We start from the raw sequence: 16,008 nt of genomic DNA, 5'->3' as shown, positions 1-16,008 counted from the left end.
TAAGAGAACCCATTCTTTACCATTTGATTCTCAAAGGAGAACAGTTTGATCATCAGGGAACCACCGTGGTCCAAAAAACAGATAGTAATCCGGTAGAATTTGCACACAGACTAAGCTTCAGTCCCTGCATCCCCAAGAGTGGCTCTTCTGTATGTATTCATGTCCTGTTATCCACTTCTCTGGTGGGCCGCGGTTAAGTCTTTTGAAATTGTAAATGCATCAGTTAGTATAGTGAGGAGGATGGATGGCCACTAGAGGTAGGCCTTTGATTTCTCTCCCTCTTTCTCCTTTTAATTGCAGGGCTGCAGACTGAACCTTGAGCAAGCTAAGTGAGTAATCCTAGCGAGTTATGACTTCAGAGCAGAATAAAGGAAAGTTTTTAAATGCTTGGTTGTGTTGGAGTTTGTTAGTTTTAAGTTGAATTTGTAGAAGGTGAAAGCAAGAGCAAGAAAGTGAGAGAGCAATGGAGAATTGGGTTGAGTGGGTCAGAATGTGAGGCAGGAAACGGAGAAAGCTAGTGAATGGTGTGGTGGGTGATAGGAAACATAAGATTTTCTAGCATCACTTGGAGGTTTAGTAGGATATGCCTGCCCTTGAAAGGAACCTATGCCAGACGACCGCCCTAAAATTAACCCTTAGAGACTGGAGATAGATGACTTCTGTGACTCTGACCTCTGTGCCTGCAGGTCGCTTGACTACCCTCAAGGTTCTTCAAATCCTCACACAGCTTTGGGAAGCAAACCCACTAGAAGCAGGACCTAGGCTTTGGTCTCCTTTCCCCCTCCCTCCACCCCGACCCCCCCGTAGAGGCGGGGCTGAGGCGGTGGAGCTCCGCCCCCCGCGGAGGCGGGGCTGAGCTCCCAGAATCACGCATTTGGAGGTGGGGCTGAGGATCCGGAGCCCCTTCCCCGGGGGGTGGGGTGGGGGGGGGAGGGTAGACTTCGGCGTTCGGGTTGGAGGCGGGGCAAACGTTTCTTGACTGCCCCGCCTACTTACCTTTTGACTTTTTGGGGACTTAGCGGCTTTTTCACGCCTTGCCGGAAGTTCTCGCTACATTTCCGGCAGAGCCTTTAAATTCCGGCCTTCGCGACCTGCATAGTTCTTCCTGGAGTGTTCTCTGTATGTTTTTGGCTACGGTGGGCGGCTGGGCCAGCATGCGGAGCGGGTTTCTGCGCAGTGCCCGGCGCCTGTGGGCCCGCCGCGCCATCAGCCGCATGCCACCGCCTTCCGAGGAGCTCCTCGCCCGCGGCGGGCCCCTGCGAGCCTTCCTGGAGCGCCGCGTGGGCTCGGAGGCCGGCGGTCTGGACGCTGGGAGTCCCCAGCTTGCCGCGGCGGCCCGGCTGCTGAACGAGAAGGAGCGGGAGCTACGGGACACTGAATCCTTGCTGCACGGTAAGCCATCTGCTCCAATGGGTTCGGAAGCCATTTGTGTTACCGACCTTGTCACTGGGGTTCTGACAACCCTCCGTCGGGCTTTCTAGAGCTCCCTGGACACGGTGCTCTCTGCTCCGTCAGTCCTCGGAAGTAACTAAGGATCTCCGTTGCCTACCCTCCCCTCCCCTCCTGGCAGCTCAGATGTGCAGGAAAGACTTGGTAGTCCCAGCAGAGGAACTAAAGTCGGGTGAGTTTATGGCATTGACCTACTGCAATGTGGGGAGCAGTGCACTATAGTTAGGCACCGAGACCTGGAAATTCGAGTTTCCCTCGAGATTCCGTCCGAGGCCGAAGTGTCTGCGTTCCTGAAGCCTCCAGAGACCCAGTAGAACACACCTGGGAACGCTTGATTCAGAGACCCTGCCCGGATGAAGAAAGTGAGAAAAGGGATTGGGGTTGGTTACTGAAATTAACCGTGGGGCTCCAGGTTCCGAAAATGGGAACAAATAATAAGTAAGGAGTTTTAATTTCAATATAAAAAACAGTGCTGAAAAGCAGAAAGTAGCATTAAAACGGGTCGCTAAAGGCAAGAAAGAGGTGGTTAGGTGGTATAAGAGAAGGGACTAGAAGGCAGAAGTGGCCAACATGGATGAAGGTACGGCTTGGTGGAAGTGTATGTAGAATAGGTGTGGGGCATGGCAACAGAAGGGAAACATTGTGTTAGTTTGGGTTTCTGTTGCTGTGAACACCATGACCACGGCAACTCTTAGAAAGGAAAGCATTTAATTGGGGGTGGAGGACAGTTCAGAGGTTCAGTCTGTTATCCTCAAGGGGAGAAGCATGACAGCATGCATCAGACACGGTGCTGGAGAAGGAGCTGAGGTTCTGCTACAAGGTTCTGCATCTTGATCGGCAAGCAGCAGCAGGGGACTGTGTCACACTGAGCATAGCTTGAGCATATGCGACCTCAAAGCCCACCACCTCCACAGTGACCCATTTCTTCCAATAAGGCCACACTTCCCAAAAGTGCCACTCACTGTGGGCCAAGCATTCACACACGGGTCTATGGGAGTCATTCCTATTTAAACCACCACAAACATGAAACCAGAAAGATGAAGGATTAGCACTGTTTCTATAGCCTGAAACAGTAGGGCAGTGCCTCACACTCTAGGCAAAAACGTGACTTTATCTAGGGAAAGTCTACTGTTGGTGTCAGTATGGAGAAAGAGTCAGGAGGAAGCTGCTTACCATCCAAAGGAGAGACAGTAGCAGACCGGCACAGAACAACCACTAAGAAACAAGATTTGATGGGTTATATCATAAGAAATAGGGTAGAAGTATATTGGGCGGGGCAGCTTCCCATATCAGAATGAGTTTTATTTTTAATATAAGATAGAGGTACAAAAGCTGAGTTTCCTTGAGGGAAAAAGAGCTTTGCTGTTGAGTGCATACTGAGGAAATAAAAGTTACCATAGAAGGATACGGGCTCAGAGTTCTGCCTTGGCCCAGGAGAGCTGCAGTGGAGGAGAAAGCTCTTGCGCCTGCATAATGGGAGAGGTCAGAGTAGGCACTAACGGATGGAGCTATGTAGAGGCAGTAACAAGGCAGGAATGCATAGTGCAGCACATCTGGGGCGGGGGGCGGGGGGGGAGAAGAAAACCACGAGTTCCAGAAAGAACTGGCAGACCCACAGAACTTGGGATGAATTACCTAAATGGGCAGCTTTCCTGTGTATGAATTGCCCCACCTCCCTTGCTATAAGGTCTTAATAGGTAAGCACACACACTTAAGCTGTGTGCACATTTGATGTTTCGGAGGGAAAAACAGCTGCAGGTGTCCATAGAGCAGAGAGACAAATGAGAAAGTATATCTTTAAGTCAAAAGTGGAAACTCAAAGATAAAATAATCATAAAACCAGAGATGAAAGGAATATTTATATAAACATTGGGCAGACTCCAGTGAATGTTTTTGGCTGGATACTTTATCCTAAGGAAACATTTACTAAGACTGACTTTCGACTGTAGGTTTTAACTCTGCTTACCCATTCAAACCTTCCATGCCCCTGCCTGGGCATTCTAGCTAGTTAAATGCATCCGTTTGGTAATGTGAAACCTAAGTTGGTAAACTAAGTCTCTTTACTGGGGCTGGAGAGACAGCACAGCTGTGAAGAGCGCTCCTGCAGAGGACCCAGGGTTGGTGCCCAGCACCCGTGTCTGTGACCGGAGAGTCCACGCTCACAACTGTTTGTGATTGGAGAGTGAATGGTGATCCAGCACCCCATTCTGGCCTCTGTGGGCATGACATACACGTGCTGCACATACATACATGCAGGCTAATACCCATACATAGCAAATAAAACCAGTTAATGTTTTTGACATTTAATTTCATACATACGAGTATTTAGCCTGAATGTATGTATATGCACAACATGCATACCTGGTGCCGATACCCAGAAAGTAAGGGGATGTCAGAACCCCCCGAACCAGAATTACATTATTGCGAGCCAACATGTGAGTGCTGGCAGGCGAACCCAGGTCCTCTGCAAGAGTGTTACGTGCTACTGAGCCATCTCTCCAGCCCTGACTGCAAGAGTGTCACGTGCTCTTACTTACTGAGCCATCTCTCCAGCCCTTAATTTTTTTTCTTTTAAAGTCTATTATTACAGTTTTTCTGGAGGTGAAAATATAGAGAACTTTAGTCTTAATGTTTATATTGGAATTTTTTAAATCTAACTTTCTTTTACCTTCAAGAAAACTTTTATAGCTATATACTTATAAAAACCATTCTCTCAATAATTTTAATTAGTGGCAACTATGAAAGATCTGTTTTTCCTTCATCCGTGGTAACTATAAACACACAAACTGAAAATCTATTAGCAATTTAACAGTGATTAAGAAAACTGGAACTGCTGCTCTTTTTCCTAGATGAGAATGAAGATTTGAAGAAACTCGCAGAGAGTGAGATAGCTTTGTGTCAAAAAGAAATAGCCGAGCTGAAGCATCGGGTATGTTATTATGTTATATATAAGAGTAAAGCACCGGGGCTGGGGATTTAGCTCAGTGGTAGAGCGCTTACCTAGGAAGCGCAAGGCCCTGGGTTCGGTCCCCAGCTCCGAAAAAAAGAACCAAAAAAAAAAAAAAAAAAGAGTAAAGCACTTATGCCATTCCTCTTTCCCAGGTCACTACAGGCTTAGTGAAGTCCAGGCAAGCAGCCTGTGGCTACTTATATAGAATGTTTTTGTTGCTGTTGATTTTTTATTTGTGCGTATTTGTCTGCAAGTGTGTCTGGACCACAAGCAGGCCTGGTACTTTTAGAGTACCCTGGGATCGGATTACACGGTGGAGTAAATTGCCTGACATGGGTGCTAGGAAATGAACCTAGGCCCTCTGGAAACTTGGTCATTGTTCTTCACCTCTAGACCTCAACTCTAGACTCTTGTTTTTTTTTTTTTGTTTGTTTGTTTGTTTGTTTTTTTTTGTTTTGCTTTTTTTTTTGTTTTTTTTTTTTAAGCTCTTGTCTGATTTTTTGTATATTTGCTCCATGAAGGGATTGCCACCATCAAAGAGGATTTTAAAGCAGAAAAAGACATTTCTTATCCAGAATTCTCAGGCTACAAGAGTTGCATACTGTACAAGTCTCACTGATAAATATCTGTACCAGCTCTTACTGCAAAGGCAAAGAGATACAGAACGCTCTGCTTTCTTCCTCCTCTTCCTCTTCCTCTTCCTCCTCTTCATCCTCCTCCTCTTCTCCCTCTTCCTCTTCTTCCTCTTCCTCTTCTTCTTCCTCTTCCTCTTCTTCTTCCTCTTCCTTTTTCACTGTGATAGAGTAGACAATGGGTAGGAAAGATTGTAGACTGAAGGCAGAGTGAACTTTTTGGGATGAGAACGTGACCTTATCTTAGCCCTAATAGAATGCCAGTCCTCAGCTTCCAAAATCAATGTTTCCTCTTCTGTGTAAGTGAACTTAAGTAGCAACTGTAGGATGAGCACCTTTGTTCTCCTTCTGTATTGGGCCTTGTATCTCAAGACATGTGGTGTAGTATCCTGCTCCTAGATGTTTCTTTCCTAACTACCTAACATGGAGTTCAGCACCTAACACCACATAAGATCTGGTGTGGTGCTGTACACCTGTGTTCCCAGCACTGAGGAGGTGGAGACAGGAGCATAACACAAAAGAAAGAATTCCAAGAAATACAAACAAACCTATCAAAAGTAGATGCATTTTATAATACTTAAAGTTTTAACTGGAACATTATTAATACCTTACTGGAAATTATGCACTATACATTTTCAGTTAGCAAGATGGTCAGACTCTTATCAAAGAGCAATATTAAATTATTTGTTTAGAGAAACTTGGGTTCTATATCTAAGTTCCCTGATCCATTAGCTTTGAGCTCTTGAGGAGTGGTCACTTACAGGAAGGTGCTGTCTTCTATTTGCAGATCATCTCCCTTTTGGTTCCTTCAGAAGACATGGATGGCAGTGACCTGATCCTGGAGGTGACTGCGGGTGTGGGTGGTCAGGAAGCCATGCTTTTCACTTCTGAGATGTTTGACATGTACCAGCAATACGCTGCATTTAAAAGATGGCATTTTGAAACACTGGAATATTTCCCAAGTGAACTAGGTCAGTGTCGTAGTGAGGTTTCTATGGCTGTGATAAAAATACCATGACCAAAAGCAACTTGGAAGAAAGGATTTCTTCTATCTTTCAGTTTGCAGTGCCTTAAAGAGAAGTCAGGGCAGGAACTCCAGGCTGGAACCTGGAGGCAGGAACCGGAACACAGGCCACAGAGGAAAGCTGCTCACTGCTTCCTCCTCCTGGCTGCCTCAGCCTGCTTTCTTAGGCACCCTAAGACCATTTGCCCAGGGGTAGCATCACCTACCTCAATCCAGTGGCCCTCCCACATCAGTCATCAATCAAGACATGTCTCCCGGACTTCAGATAGTGTTGTGTGGTCATCCCTCAGTTGAAGTTGCTCCTTAGATTATTCTGACCAGCACAGTCAGTAGGTGAATTGATTAGCTTTCGTAAAGCATAGATTTATTACAGTATGTCCTGGGGGGAGGGTTGGCAAGACGATGATCAGAACATATGTGTAAGGACTAAGTGATACGCTCTTTATTGACTTACCTAATGATTTTACATAAAACCATGGTTTGAGAGTCTCCTGTAAACGATAGTGGAAAGCTGTTCCATGATAAGCATTTCCAGCTTTGAAAAGTAGTTTTAGGATACTCTTGGCTCACATTTTAATCTTAGCACCCAACAGGCTGCAGCAAGAGAATTGCACTAAGTTTAGGACTAGGCTGGGCTTCAGGAGTACGTCTCAAAAAGAAACCAAAAAGGTGGTCTTTTAGCTATTGCTCATGTGAATTCATCAGCACACTAATTTAATAAGCGGAATTAAATAATTACATAGTAGGGTGCTGGAGATTTGGCTCAATAGTTAAGAGCTCTTGCTGCTCTTGCAGAGGACTTGAGACCAGTTCCCAGCACCACATGGTGGCTCTCAACTACCCATAAATCCATTTCCAATAGATCTGATGTTGTCTTCTGACTCAATATGCACCTGGTACTCCTGTGTTATGCATGCATACATGCATGCATGCATACACACACTATTAAAACACTCAGACCTAAAATTAAATACACAGATATTTTTAAACAGTAATAATTATGTATTAAAACATCAAACTTTAAAGTTTTTTAATGTGCTTGTACTCTCTACTGACAGTTATATTGTAGGTTTTTTAACTTCATGAGAATATATGTGATAGTCAATTGTTTCTGCATGGCAGGAATGATAAAAATAATTCCATTCTGTTTTCAAGGTGGCCTCAGACATGCATCAGCCAGCATCGGAGGTCCAGAAGCCTACAGACACATGAAATTTGAAGGAGGAGTACATAGAGTACAGAGAGTACCAAAGACAGAGAGGCAAGGCCGCATCCACACCAGCACCATGACGGTGGCAATTCTGCCCCAGCCTACTGAGGTAAAGCCTCCTGATGGGTCTAGCGCTGGGCTCCTTTCCCAGCAACTGGGTAACCTCGTTATTTGGTCTTCCTTCCATATTTTGAGTTACTGGTGAAAGTGTAATTCAGGAAGTGTAATTTTGCTTAGATGGTAGGAAGGAACATGTTTTTAGATGGTCTAGGTACACACCGGATGTTTTCTCCACCTGTGAAATGGACATCGTAAGCCCCTGCCGTGAGTCAGGTCATATAAGCTTGTGCATGCAGACTGGTTGCCTGCTTCCCTTTGCACTGCAGGCCGGGTGGTTCTCTAGTTACCTCAGTAAAGGGCTGCACTCAGCCCAGATGCTACTTTATAAGCCAGAGGTATTAGCAAGGTCCTGAGTGCGTACCTCGCCTCACAAAGCAAGACTTCAGTATATAAGAAAACAACCTGTTTTATTAGTTTCTCTTCTGCTAAAAGTGACAAATTAACTCACTTAAAAGGTAAAATATGAGTATTTGAGGGTTTCTATTTACTAGTTTTAAGAGAAAGTACTATTTAGGTGTATGGTAGGGTTGATGGGTTTAATTTCTGTGGGAAACCTGAGTGAGAGCAGAAGAGCTGGGAGAGGAAGTGCAGGAGAGTTGGTGTCAGGGGGACGTGAAGCGAGCTCTAGGACGTGAAGCGAGCTCTAGGACGTGAAGCGAGCTCTAGGATCTGTCTAGCTTTATTTAGCAGCTCTGAGAGGGGTTATCTTACTGCAGGATGACTAGCATGCTGTAGACAGCAGTCTCTAGCTGTTCATGGAACAGACATTTTTAAACATGGTGCTTCTCATGGTTTCTCCTGGGACAGGGCATCACCCTGTTGAATTCCAGTGTTCCTGGAATGCGTAACCTGGCTTCATGTCTTTGCCTCCAAATTATGGTTATAATATTTTAAAAACAATATCACCCCTCTCCCCAAAACAATTTCATGTATTCAATTGCTATTATTTTTTGTTTCCTTTGTTAAAATTTTTGAATTCAGCAAAATTCTACATTTTCTAAAAAATTCTACATTTTAAAAAAAATGACATTTATGTATGTGAGTCTTTGTGCATGTGGCCCATAAAGACCAGAATTGGGCCAGGATGCCCTGGAGCTGAAGTTAAAGCAGGCTGGAGTCTGCTGTGCTGAGCACACTCGGCTCTTCTGTAAGGCTGCACTTGCTCTCCATGGAGGCCTCTGTCCAGCACCGAGTTTCCTCCTTCACCAGTCTCTACTGCTGCTGTTGGCGAGGCAGAAAGCTCAGTTTGGAGGATTAGGGAGTGTTAGTGCCGTTCTACATTCATCGAACCATCTAAAGTAACATTCTGCTTCTGGTCTGTTCTTGGACCTTTTACATTTTCTGTGTGGCATGTATTTATACTGTGTGGGTCTTACCTGAGACAATTGGTGTGGGTAATTGTTCCTTAAAGTTCCAACTTTTTTTGTATGTATAGATTAAACTGGTGATTAACCCTAAAGATTTGAGAATTGATACGAAGAGAGCAAGTGGAGCTGGAGGTCAGCACGTAAATACCACAGACAGTGCTGTTCGGATAGTTCATCTTCCCACAGGTGTGTCCTTCAGTTTTCAACATGAAACTCTGAGTCAAGATCAATTTCTGGGGGACTGACTGCTCTCCACTGGAACAAACTTCCAGATACCGAAATACAGCATTAAGGGCTCTGAGCTAGCCACTTTGTTCTGTGGCTGATCTGTTCAGGATAATTCCAGGAAGGAGGAGGGGTTAGTCACTATGAAGAGAACAGTTGAGTCCTGCCAATTGAGTTATGGGATATATTCTTACTAGATTTGCTATTTCCAAAAAAGCCTCAGTGAATTATATGATTATTTATCAGAAAATGTTCTAAATTATCAGTTATTAACTGCAGTGCTAAGACCCAGATCATTGGACTTTCTACAGAGAAGCATGATACATGGACACTTTTAGATACAATTTCAGGAGCCTCTTTCCAACAGAATTGGAATCTAGATAATTGGGCAAAGTGACATGTGTTTTTAAATCTTACTAGATAGAGCACCGGAGTGGCTTATGAGTGACAAGGAGCGTCTAGTTAATACAGGTCAGGTCTCCTGGACTACCACATATATGGATCTTAAAGTGCCATAGCTCCTGTTAACCAGGAGTAATGAAGACAGGTGGACAGGTAGGACTTTGTCCTTTACATACAGAAAACTGTTAAATATGGTGATAAGTGAGCTGTATAAATAAAAATATGTTAAAAAAGGAAATCCTCAACTATATTCTATATTCTATATACATTCATTTCTTTTTTTTTATTCTGAGCTCAGATCAAGTGTAGAAACCTTCATAGTGACAAAATTCAGTACTAAAACCTTTTCATCATTGCTCAGAAATGACCACGCGCACGCACACACACACACACACACACACAGATGCATGCATACACGCACGCCCATACACCCACATACCACCCTTTCCTTCTCTCACCATAGACAGACCCTAATTGTTTAAGCTGTTTTGTAGTTTTGCTTCTCAGAACTATAGAGATCATGCACCCAGCCGACCAAAAGGCCTTCTGATGCTCAGATTTGGCTATTTTCATCATTGATCCACTTCAGTAGATCTCAGAGAATATACATTCATTTCTATAAATCTTTTTTAAAAATTATGATAGCTGAGGCTATGAAAAAGTCTGTATTAAAAATATTTAAAGTGTACCATGCGTGGTAGTGCTTACATTTAATCCCAGCACCTCGGAGGCAGAGGCAGGTGGATCTCTGAGTCCAAGGCCAGCCTGCTCTACAAAGCAAGTTCCAGGACAGCCAGGGCTGTTACACAATAAAACCCTGTCTCAGAAAACAAACAAACAGAAAATTAAAGTCTTCTCTTCGATTCTCATTTTTTATTGCTTCGTCAAAGAAGAAAAAGAATGAGAAAGAAAAGGAATAGTCCTTGATAATAAAGAAGATTTTTGTATTTAAACTCTTAATTTTCATAACATTATTCAGGTATTATTTCTGAATGCCAGCAAGAAAGATCTCAGCTGAAGAACAGGGAGCTGGCTATGAAAAAGTTACGTGCAAGGTTATACAGCATGCGTCTAGAGGAAGAAACTGCTAAAAGATACAGCGCTCGAAAGATCCAGGTAAAAATGAATTTGAGAAACACAAAAATATTTATAGAAAGTATAGTTTTGTTATTACTATCTTTGTATTTATTATAAGGGCAGTACCTGTGTACACCTTCAGTACACAGATTTGTGAACATATACTAAATCTCTACTCAGTTTTTAATCCTTTGCACTTATGGAAGCAAGAGTACTGGAAGATTAAACCTACATTTTTGTATTTGATTTTGCGTTATACAGTCCTTCTGTGACTTCTTTAGTATATATACCCATCACCTTATCTCCACAGCAGGGTGACATTAATTCCCAGAGGTACCATATACATAAATGCATTTATAAATACGTTGCTTCTACTGTTTAAATATCAGCCATTTGCTAGACTGTGTCATTATGTAATCAATATTTTGCTGATTGTATCATAGAGCATTGAAGGAGCAGATACAGGACTCAAATATTTATCTCTTGACTATAAAGTCTACTCTGTACCATGCCCGCATGTTATTTGGGGACTCAAGGGTTTATACTTGGTTCTTGCATTGCTGTAGATTTAAGTTTTCCTGGATCTAAATGCATCTCTTATATCCTCCCCCAATATTGGTTTTTGTTTTTGTTTTTTTTAGGTTGGAACTAAAGGAAGATCAGAGAAAATAAGAACATACAACTTTCCACAAAATAGGGTCACAGATCACAGAATAAACAAATCACTACATGACCTTGAGAGCTTCATGCAAGGAGACTGTCTTCTGGATGACCTGATACAGTCACTGAAGGACTATTCAGATTATGAATCTCTAGTAGAAATGATTTCCAGAAAAGACTAAGCTTCTTTGTAAAGATATATGTTTTTAATATACACTGGGAAAATTCTAGTGCAGATCTCTTGTGTGTAAATGCTTCACCAGTATTCTCTTGAGGAATGTAAGTTAACAGTTTCTTGGATAATTCTCTATAAAAAATTAGACACGTAGACAGTTGTTTTTGTGCAAAATATTTAATCAGGAATTTGAAATACAAAGCAGATATGCTTGTGTTAATATGATGGAAGGAAACAGAAGCTAATAGTGGAGTTAAAAAGTGATACTGTCAAGCACACTAGGACTGATAGGCATAGCATACACAGAGTCCTAAAGAAAGGAAGCACTTACGAGGTGCTCCCTCCCAGCAGTGGAGTCAGGCATGTTGTAAGGATAGCCCTCTCAATCATGGAAATGTTCCTGGGTTACCCGGCAGCTGATAGCCTGGGCCTTGCAAACAGAACCTCAAGCCCGTGGGGCCTGTTAAGCCAAAAGCTTCCTGTCAAAGTGTGAGCTCTACTGAATAGTAAGCCTTGGTGGGCTCCTATATCAGTTCCTCAGAGAAACAACCAATAGGATGTGTCTGCACAAATTCACTATAAGGATGGCCCCACATAGAGTACCATGTGTCCAAGATCTACAGTGTGGAGCAGCTGAGTAGAGACCAAGAAGAGTTGATGGTTCACTTTACTTGGTAGTTTGCTGGGGAAATCCCTGTTTTGGAGGAGTCTAGGTTTTTTCTACTCAGGCCTTTAGCCCAGTTGGTAAAACATGTTAGCATGACTGATATTTCACTGATTTGAGTATCAGTGAAACCTCCAAACCTTGAGGAGACCCAAAATAATGTGTTACCAAATATTAGGGTTCTCTAGGGTCACAGAACTTACAGAATGAATCTCTCCCCAGCCTCTAAACACACACACACACACACACACACACACACAGTAAGTTCATCGGAATGACGGAACACTCTACAGTTCAATAACCCAACAGTGGCTGTAATGGGAATGGAAGTTGCTCGGTCCCACAAGGCTGGGTGCCTCAGCTGGTCTTTGGTATATGTGGGAATCTGAAGAAATAGGCTCTAGTGCCAGTGAAGGAATGGATGCAATAGCAAGGCCAGGAGAACAGGAGAAGCAGCAAAGAACAAAACCTCCCTTCATCCATTGTCCTTACACAGCTTCTAGCAGGTGTGGCCCCAGATTAGCGGTGTCTTCCCAACTCAGGATCTGGGTCAAAGGCACGTTGTCTTTTTGCCTCAAGAACCAGATAACAGGTATGACCTTCATTTCTGAATTTTAGTTCAGAAATATATAGTGAGGTTGACAATTAACCATCTCAGTCACAATACAGGCTAGCCAAGGCTACAGAATTAACCACTATGGTACCCAATAGTATTCCTTAGAGGCTGTGCAATGGAAGAGGAGAAATGAAGCTTCCTGTCTTATGTTTCTCTACCACCTACGACTTCAAGCTTCACATGCTACCAGCAAACAAATGGATAGATGTCAGTAGCTTGAATGTGTCCCCTCTAAAATCCAGGTGATACTATGTCATATTAAGTATATTTCATCACAACTAAGGTTTTAAGAGTCCCTTCTGAAAGGACTAATGTATGTCAACTGTCAGACAACCAGAATCACTGCCCAGTTCCAATAATGTTTTCATACATTCAGTGTCTGAAATGAATGAAAAACTTGACATTTTACTCTTGCACATATCATATAGCACTTAGACACAATTCTACTTAAGTATATATCATTGCGTGATAAAATTTATGATAAATACCAACTTCATTCAATGTCTAATAAATAGTTCCGATTTCTCTCCTTTCCCCTAGATGTGTTAGAGTTGGCTTCTTCAAACTAAGATCTGATTATGTGCCTATCTAGTGGGCTTACCCCCTATCAGACTCCTAATCCCTTTTGTCAAGGCACTGCACTGGATTTTCATCTATGAAGAGCAAACTAGATATTCTGGTACTATGTGTTGTTTGACATTACGGGTCTTTAACACTTGAGGCTTGGCCAGTTTAAAGTACCTACATCTTTTCTTGTGACTTAGCACTCTTGTCACAAAAATTGTATTGAAAGAGAGAGGGTTTGACTGGCCTGTGCTGCTGTCTGTCTGACTGTGTGTATATATATCACTCAAAACTCAGCTTGTAATTGGCAGTATACTTCATACTGAAATTCAGTGCCTCACTATTTGAAAGGAAGTAGCACAAACCGTTAATGATAGGCAAGTATTTTTAAGCTACCTACAGTGCTTAACACACTGTTATATGTTATATGAACAGTATCCCTTCTAGTCTCATGAAAGGTATTTTTTACATTTAAAATGTATTAATCTGCCTTTTATATGCATAGGTGTTTTTCATTCATGGATGTTTATGCACTATATGCCCATGAAGGCCAGATTAGGGTGTATGATCCCCTGGGACTGTAGATAGAAACCGTTGTGCGTTGCTCAGAGGGTACTGGGAATGGAACTCACGGTCTCTAAAAGAGCAGTCATTGATCTTTACTGAGCCATCTCTCCAGCCCCTTATTTTGCAGTTGTTGGGCTTTGGGGCTTCTTGGGTCTCCCTACCCCCACCCCTAGACCTTTTTCTGTAGTAGTCCTGGAACTCATTTTGTAGAGCAAGCTGGCCTCTGCCTCCTGAGTGCTAGGATTAAAGGAGCTTTATTTTACATTTTTAAAGGAAGTTGCTGAATAGCTTTCATTTTATAAAAAAAATTTTTTTAAGATTTATTTATTTTATTTACAGATGGTTGTGAGCCACCATGTGGTTGCTGGGAATTGAACTCAGGACCTCTGGAAGACCAGTCAGTGCTCTTAACCACTGAGTCATCTCTCCAGTCCCCAGCTGAATAGCTTTCAAAAACCCATACAACTCAAGACTGGCCATTCAACTATATTCAGAGCCTCCCATATTTTATTTCTGCTTTAGCCTTAACACTGCAATTATATTAAGTAATTACAATTTACCTAATCTCTTCTTGATCTGAAAGACAAAAGTTAAGATGGATTGTGAAGAATGTTAAACGTTTGATTTCACTGGGTAGTGATGGTGCACTCTTTGGACGCAGAGGCAGGCAGATCTCTTGACATTGAGGCCAGCCTGGTCTACATAGTGAGTTTCAGGACAGACAAGACTACACAGACCCAGTCTCAAAAAGAACAGAACAGAACAAAACAAAACAAAACAAAACACAATATTGGATTCCATTCTATTAACAAGAGAAAACTGTCTCCCTTAACCCTGGGAAGAGAAAGCGGTGTGAGACCTGTGGATTACAGGTCAAAAAGAGCTTTAGAACGAATTTAAACTACCTGTGTATTAGGATATCAGAGCTGTTTAGAAAGGAACCGTCCAAAGCTTATGTGACTATTTCAACAATATAAGCATAAAATGTGTCAGGAGCCTTAGGGTGCAGCTCAATGGCACCATGTGTGCTTACGACCATATCGAAGGTTTCAGCTCAATACTCAGGACTGCACAAACAATACATTTAAAAAATAAGATACCATTGAGTGCATTATCAGCCCATGCAGAGTAACTGGCAGATTTCCATCTGTGAACTCACTAAGTGATCCCTAGTTGTTCAAATGTGATTTGGAAGTCAATAAGCAGTTAAGGTAGAGCAGTGTAATAATAGGTACAGAAACCTAATAGAACCGTGACGTGCTGAGATCCCTGGAATGGTTTACACAGCCATCTCATTATTAGCCATGCACTTTTCCCTACCTGCCTAAACCTAGAAACGCAAACTCTACTTGCCTCTGCAGGTAGGTGTCAAGTTCCACCCCAAAGGATACTTTATTCTCAAGACAAGTCATGACACCTGTATCCGTACCCCACAACACTTGTCCATATGCTGTGGTCTGAATGTGTCCTCCCCAGTTGAAGAACTGAAAACTTAATCCCAACACAGTGAGTAGGTATGTGGTCCTACACCTGGAAGGTGTTCAAAGTTTGTAGACATAGGATTAAACACAAGATTCCAAGTTTGCCCTTACCTCTTAAGTCCCCTGAGGCCCTACATCCAGAAGTCATCTCCAGGCACCAAGCAGCTCTCATCCCACACTAGTGCCTTTTTCCTCACCTTCCTAAGTTCTAGGACTCAGGGAAGTTTCCACTATAGAAATTACTATGATACTGCTATAAGCAGTATAAAACAAACCAAAATAGATAAGAAGCAACATTTGCTGTGACATAGTAAATTTCCTGGTTGATTTCTATCCCAAATTTGTATGCTTAATAAAGGAGTGAAAAGGCAAAGTTACAGAACAGGGTGAAAATAAACAAAGTCTCATAGTAATAATGGCCTAACTTGAATTTTTTAAAAAGATTTTTATTTTATGTATGTGACTACACTGTTGCTGTCTTCAGACACACCAGAAGAGGGCATCAGATCACTCTATAGATGGTTGTGAGCCACCATGTGGTTGCTGAGACCTCTGGACTTAGGACCTCTGGAAGAGCAGCCAGTGCTCTTAACCTCTGAGCCATCTCTCCAGCCCTTGCATCTTTTTTTTTAAAACCTTTTGGTTGGATGATCCCTTATGGTTCTGGGCAGTGGTGAGTCTCAGCACTCCAGCACTTTACAATTCTTTTATTTTTCATTATATTTTATTCATAAACGAATATTCAGAGATTCTTGTATTCATGAATCAAGCGCACGGACAGCAAGCACAGGGCAGGCTGCTTGTCTCATTTCTGTATACCTCAAT

At 42.6% G+C, this 16,008-nt stretch overlaps 1 protein-coding gene and 2 non-coding genes across 6 annotated transcripts; 1 reads left to right on the top strand and 2 right to left on the bottom strand.

Moving 5' to 3' along the window:
• Window positions 1-904: 904 nt before the first annotated feature.
• On the top strand, window positions 905-13,110 carry Mtrf1l (mitochondrial translation release factor 1 like). Of its 4 annotated transcripts, NM_001025723.3 has the most exons (7): window positions 1,094-1,392; window positions 4,299-4,378; window positions 5,819-6,002; window positions 7,211-7,374; window positions 8,821-8,938; window positions 10,359-10,495; window positions 11,098-11,351. In NM_001025723.3, exons 1-7 carry the CDS (start codon window positions 1,155-1,157, stop codon window positions 11,296-11,298), a joined length of 1,122 nt encoding a protein of 373 aa, NP_001020894.1. In that variant the 5' UTR covers window positions 1,094-1,154; the 3' UTR covers window positions 11,299-11,351. The 4 variants fall into 4 exon arrangements, with proteins under 4 accessions (XP_063122168.1, XP_063122158.1, XP_038937163.1 ...); XM_039081235.2 differs by lacking the exons at window positions 4,299-4,378; window positions 5,819-6,002 and having other exon boundaries at window positions 916-1,392; window positions 11,098-13,110; XM_063266088.1 differs by lacking the exons at window positions 8,821-8,938; window positions 10,359-10,495; window positions 11,098-11,351 and having other exon boundaries at window positions 908-1,392; window positions 5,819-5,875; window positions 7,211-7,269.
• Window positions 9,669-9,738, bottom strand: LOC120100394 (small nucleolar RNA U2-30). Its single transcript, XR_005500155.1, has one exon. It is a non-coding gene; the product is annotated as a small nucleolar RNA U2-30 (small nucleolar RNA).
• LOC120100395 (small nucleolar RNA U2-19) lies at window positions 9,881-9,960 on the bottom strand. The gene has a single exon (XR_005500156.1). It is a non-coding gene; the product is annotated as a small nucleolar RNA U2-19 (small nucleolar RNA).
• Window positions 13,111-16,008: the final 2,898 nt, after the last annotated feature.

This window comes from Rattus norvegicus, chromosome 1 (genome assembly GCF_036323735.1).
Source record: "Rattus norvegicus strain BN/NHsdMcwi chromosome 1, GRCr8, whole genome shotgun sequence".
Taxonomy (NCBI): Eukaryota; Metazoa; Chordata; class Mammalia; order Rodentia; family Muridae; genus Rattus; species Rattus norvegicus.
The sequence above is the reverse complement of the archived record's forward strand: the minus strand, read 5'-3'. Positions and strand labels throughout refer to the sequence as shown.